We start from the raw sequence: 6,115 nt of genomic DNA on the forward strand, positions 1-6,115 counted from the left end.
GTACAGGATAAGGATGGGTTCAGGGAGGTTTCACCAAAAAAGAAAAGGGGCTCAATGTTCACAAGATAAGGAGGTTGTAACTCAGTTAGCAAACCAGTTCACTTCATTAAATACTTTGTTTAAGCCAATTGAGGTCCAATTGGAGGTTAAGAATGATATTATTCATTTTAATATTGGTAATGTGAACAATCCAGTGGAAATTGAACCAGGGGGAGTTTCCCCCTCTTTCACCTCAATGATCATTTTCTCCTGGAATGTGAGGGGATGAATGACTCTCTAAAACAACAGAAGGTTTTAGACTTCTTCAAAATGAATAAAGTGGATTGTGGTGTTATTATGGAGACCCATATTAAACCTAATTTTGTTAAGATTACCTATAAGAGAGTCTTTAGCTTTTCTTCTCTGAAAACTAATTATGAGTCTCATCATGGTGGAAGAATATGGCTTCTTTGGAACCTTGTTTCTGTTCATGTCAAGTTACTTGAAAAAGGGGCTCAGTATTTACATTGCTCGCTTCTTCATCACTCTACTCAGCAGACTATTTGGCTTACTGTGGTTTATGCTTTTAATCGTGCTAATGAGAGGATTGATTTGTTGAATAAGCTCAATGCAATTTCTATTGGCCTTACTGGTCCTTGGCTTTGTGTAGGTGATTTTAATTTTTCACTTAGCTCAGATGAAAGGGTGGGCTGTATAAGTCAAGAGAGAGACATACAGGAGTTTAGAGATTGGCTTCACACTTGTTCACTGGAAGATCATCCATACACTGAGGGAGTTTACACTTGGCACAATAAACAACATCTTTCTTCTAGATGGGCTAAATTGGATAGGCTCCTGGTTAACCTTGCATGGTTCCTCGGTCTAACTGCCTCAGTTGTCGTTTTCCCTTCTGGTATATCTGATTATGCTCATATTCTCCTTACCACTCCTTCTACAAGTAATTATCATTGGGCTTTTAGATACTTAAATTATTCGGCTATATCCCCCAAGTTTAAAGTTCTTGTTGCCAAAAGTTGGATAACACCTAGGGTGGGTAGTCAAATTTTCTCTTTATTCTCACATCTGAGCAATCTTAGGCATGATTTGAAGCATATCCATCATACTGAATTTAATGGTCTTACTATCAGAGTTGTTGCTGCCAAGACTAACTTACATGAGTTTCAGCAATTGCTATAGATTTCCCCATTGGATTTGTTGTTGTTGCATAAGGAGAAAACCCTGGTGCAAGAGTTTGTGCAGCTTAAGAATGCTAAGCTGAAGATGTTAGCTCAAAAAGCTAAAATTCAGTATTTGAAGCTTAGTGATTCTAATACTAGATATTTTTATGCTAGTATTGCTGCCAGGAGGGTGCAAAATACTATTGGAACTATTGCTGATGTTCGTGGTATTGTTTGCCTGGGACAAGAGAATGTTGCTCAGGCTTTTCTAACCTACTATCAGGATCTGTTGGGAACTTCTTAATCAAATGTTCCTTTGCCATCTACCATGTTTCAGGATCACATTCTAGCCCATCCTTCTCACCTGGATAAAATGGTTACTCTCTTTGAAATTGAAGCAGCTTTATTCTCTATTGATAGAAATAAGAGTCTTGACATTGATGGGTATACCTCTGGTTTATTTTGGGATACCTGAGAAATCACTGGCCCTGGTTTTCATCCTGTTCTCACTGATTTTTTCCATAAGGGGGTCATGCCTAGAGTAACAAATTTTACCCTTATTTCTCTTATTCCCAAGTCTGCTGCTCCTAAATCAGTAACTAAGTTCAGACCTATCTTTTGTTGCACTTTTTTTATATGACAGTTAGCAAGATTCTAGCAAATAGAATGAAGCTTGTCTTGGGTGATATTACTGGGTTAGAACAAGCTGCCTTTATTGAGGGGAGGGACCTTGTAGATACCCGTATCCGTCGATATTGGAATTTATAGAGAACCCGACAAACACCCGATGATGATAGGACACATGTATTCATTAGTTGTCATTGTCATTATTTGGAGCTCGTTTTACGATGTAGAATGGGCGTCGTCGATGAAATATTTTATTAATTTAAATGATATTTAAATTAATGTTTGTTTTATTAAAGTGAATTCATTTTATTGTTTTAATTTGAATTTATTTTCTTAAGTTTGTTTTATTGAAAATAAAATAGATATTTGATTTGAAAATCATTCTAAGTTAATTGATTTGAAAAATCAATTTAAATCGTTTTATAAACCGATTTTGGGTTCGTTTTCAACTTGATTTGGGCACGATTTTCGAAGCAAACTCGAACCAACTCCTGACCCATAACCCAACCCATCACTCACCCTCACAACCAGGCCCTAACCCCATGCAAAACCACGTCCAAAGTCCCTCCAATCCAGCTAATAACCCATCCAAAACAGCAGTACAAACTAGCCCGTCACCCTTCAACCCGAGTCACCTAAACAACCCCAAACACGTTTAAAACTCGTCCAAACTTGTTTCCTACCATACCTACATCCATACCCGCACCCTATACCACTTATTAGTACCTTGCCCATTAAGAAACCGAGCCCAAAACCTAGCCTAGATTCATCCTTACCTTAATCCCCAAGTAACCTAGCATCTAACCCTAACAAACCCTAGCTCATTATCCACAAAAAAAAAGCAGCCAAAGTCGAAGACAAACACAAGCAACCCGACGGCTCTTCTTCTCGGCCAACCTACCTTTACCCTACCTTAACTCACTATAAATACCTACTCTCCACCACACTTTCATTCCTCTAAGTTCTCCATACATACTACCGTCACTCACCAGCATTAATCTCCACAAACAAATCCTAGTTGCCTCTCAAAACTCTCGACTAAACCGAGACAACCAAACTGAGAAACAGTTTGTGCCTCTCTCGAAATACTATTCGTTCTCCCTTCAAATCTCCATTAAAACTCGAGTCTCTTGCTTCTAATTAACCATATAACATCCATCTACATCTTAGACAAAGATTCACGAGCCGAATTGACCTTGAGAGTACACGAATCCCCTCGAAAAACAGAGTGTCATACACTCTGTTTTCGCGGCTTTTCTTGTCTGTCCAGTTCTGTTTGTCCTCGTTTTTCGTGCCCAATACCTCAGAACGAGCGTGGTTTGTTTTAAGATATATGTTCTACTCTTTTTATAGTTTTCAAAACATCTTTCAAATCTAATTTTCATCAAGAAACGAGTGAGAAATTGCAGTTTGAAAGTTGCTGTCCAGATTTACCAAAAACGTGTTGTTGCTTTGTTCCTTCGTCGACGACGGCCCCTCGAGATAAAATATACGATCGATTACGACCTAAGACGGTGTCAACGATACATGTAGGTTGAGGGTGCATCAAATCCTCCTCTTCTCCCTTTTATTTCGTTCTTTTTATATTTGTTTTTTATAGTTCGTTTTGTATATTGTTTATCGTTATGCATCGTTTAATATCGCTAACTATGAAACTAGTTTAGTCCGAGTATGAGTTAAAGTACCACCATGAACACCCGCGTTGACTCGAGTTTAAAAGGTTTTACTCGCCAGTGGCGATTGTCCTCGCTCGTTTACATATCCTCGTGTTCAAGGTAGGGCATTAATAAAACGGTATTGACTTTGTTTCTCGCTTTTGACTCCTCGCTTGTTTTGCTCAATTCGGCCTGCCCTAGGACCCTTTGCACGTTAATTAAACCTCTTATTGTTAACCTATGATTCAATTAGACGACTTTAGACCGATTTATTAACCTAATTAGACATGTTAGGTGGCATCGACATAGCTATTAAAATCGATTAACAATTCTATAACCTAATTGAATACATCTCTCTTTTCACTAGATTTCTCGCTAGCATAGGAGTGCGTGATTAGCACCCTCCTAATAACACTCGACGAGTAAGCGTTAATCTTGTAATATTGTGACCTAGTTGGACCCTTTAGGCCGTGTGGAATACACATTCGCGCGAGATCTTCTCAATCGATCAATGTCGTTTTCTAACTCGTTTTCTAACTCGTTTCACAATCATTTGATCTAAATAATGAACCTAACCTAGGAACTAGTGGCCGTGGCTTGGCCGTGAGGGTGGCCGTGTCTTTTGTCATTCTTGTTTTGTTTTCTATATCGTTTGTTCTTTGTTGTTTTGTACCTTGTAATTTATAGTTTGTTTATCGAGTTGTAATTTTCAAGTTTGTTTTACTTTTATCAAGTCAAATGATTTCTAAAAAAACCTTAGTTTTGTTTAGTTAGATGGTTGTGCTCCAATTCATGTGAGAGCGTAGTAAATCGCATTTTGTTTAAAGCAATATGGCCCGATTTATGCTAGTACATGCTTTGGTGCGTGACCTAATATCTAATTCGATAAGATTAAGTGAAAGCACGCACTAAAAAGAGTGACCCAAGGCCATGAGTCATGTAAGCCGTGGGCCACCCCCTTGTGCACGTTTTCCAGGCCGAGTTGGCCGTGTAGGGTGTCGTGTATGGTTTTGCGTATAGTATTGTATTTTAGATCGAGTTGTATCTTTAATTTCTTGTTGTGTCGGCATGAAATGCCTGGGTTGTAATAGGGTAGATCCCAACAGCTCCCCCATTCCCATCAAGCCTTGTTTGTTTCGTTTTATATGTTGTTAGATCAATCAACCCACATGCTAAATTACAACTTTGACAAAGCTAGTTCAGTGGCATCTAAATCGACATAGAAACTTCACATGTTAGGGTTTTAAAACGAAGTTTGCATATCATATATCGTAGTAGCTACGACCTTGTTTGAAATCCGATACTTGACTTAGTAGAGGCCGTTACTGACGGGCGGGGTTAGGTGTCCTTATGGGCTTCCTAACACGTACCCTCACCCCTTACTCAAGATCTATGGTTTGTGGATCCGTCTAAATACCATTGGATTACGAGAGTCATTCAAATCGAGTGATATAGGGTACAAGTCTTTATCTTTAATCACTCGTAGTCGATTGGCTTTATGCTTTTCAATGAAAGGTGTAAAGTTGACTTTAACGGTTCCAAGTTGCCATAAAACTTGGTGGCGACTCTAATTTGTCTTAATTCGATTCGAAAGAACCCCGAGTCGATAATGCCCCCTGTGGATCCCGCAGACGCAGCTCCCGCGGGCGTTGTCCACAGTTTGGCGACTCCACTGAGGAAAAGAGGACTAGTTACATTTTGTTTCTAGGGTCTTTTCCTCCGAGGTGAAACTTGAAAAGAAAGTATTGGAAAGTAAAACATTACTCGTAGTTCTACGATTCATGCATAAACCCTTAAGGACTTTTCCCGGGCCGTCCCAGCGCTTCTTTGTGACGCGTGGGGGGCGACGTCCCACTATGCCAGGTGCTTGCACATTGCTTGCTTCCACTCCGCCTCTTCGTGGTTCTTAGGGGTGAGTGTGCTCTTCTAGGTAATCTACCTAAAGGCCCTTGCCCTACTAGACCCGAAAGGATGGAGGGTATAGACCTTCTTATAGAAGACTTGCCGAGACTTAGAAATGTCTAGGAGCATACATCCTTATAACATGAGAATGACAATGTGCAATGTGAATTTCCCGAGTTTTTTTCAAAAAATTCCATGTCAATTTCGAAACCGAACCTTTGAACAACTCACTTTCAAAATAACATGATTTTAAAAAAACCCGGAATGCTGCCGAAATAGGATTAGATTTTTTTGGCCAAAAATGAGCTTTTATAGCCGGCATGCTGCCCATTTAAAATCTCATTTTCAAATCAATCCTTCGTTTTTCAAAATCAATTCAAAATGTTTCTCGAACCTTAACCGGGCATGAAATGCGTCGAGTCGTGTTCAGGTCCTGGCCGTGTTGGGCTAGGCGTGTTTTGTCCCAAGTGTCTAGAACACGACCTTGTTGGGTCACCCAAGCTCACCTCTTGGGATTCGAGTCATGTGGGTCGACCAATTGGTCCAGGATAGTCCACATAAATGTCCAAGCTAGGCCATTTTGGGGGTTTCACTTAAACCTATGGGCTATGTTGGTCCAGTCACGAGTTTAGTCACACCGAGTCCAGTTTAGAATCGAGTTGTGATGGCTTGGGTCGTGTCGTTTTGTCGAGTCTAAAATGAATCGATGTCTAAATCCAACCGTGAGTCGAACCATTTAGTTAGCTCTGTCTTAAGTCGAGTCTTTGTTTGAGT

The 6,115-nt window shown here is 39.9% G+C and overlaps 1 protein-coding gene across 1 annotated transcript; it reads left to right on the forward strand.

Moving 5' to 3' along the window:
• Positions 1 to 309: 309 nt before the first annotated feature.
• LOC141595065 (uncharacterized) lies at positions 310 to 1,461 on the forward strand. The gene is made up of 2 exons (XM_074415037.1): positions 310 to 1,128; positions 1,210 to 1,461. The coding sequence occupies exons 1-2, from the start codon at positions 310 to 312 to the stop codon at positions 1,459 to 1,461; spliced, it is 1,071 nt and encodes a 356-aa protein (XP_074271138.1).
• The last annotated feature ends 4,654 nt before the right edge of the window (positions 1,462 to 6,115 follow it).

Source organism: Silene latifolia, chromosome 8 (genome assembly GCF_048544455.1).
Source record: "Silene latifolia isolate original U9 population chromosome 8, ASM4854445v1, whole genome shotgun sequence".
Taxonomy (NCBI): Eukaryota; Viridiplantae; Streptophyta; class Magnoliopsida; order Caryophyllales; family Caryophyllaceae; genus Silene; species Silene latifolia.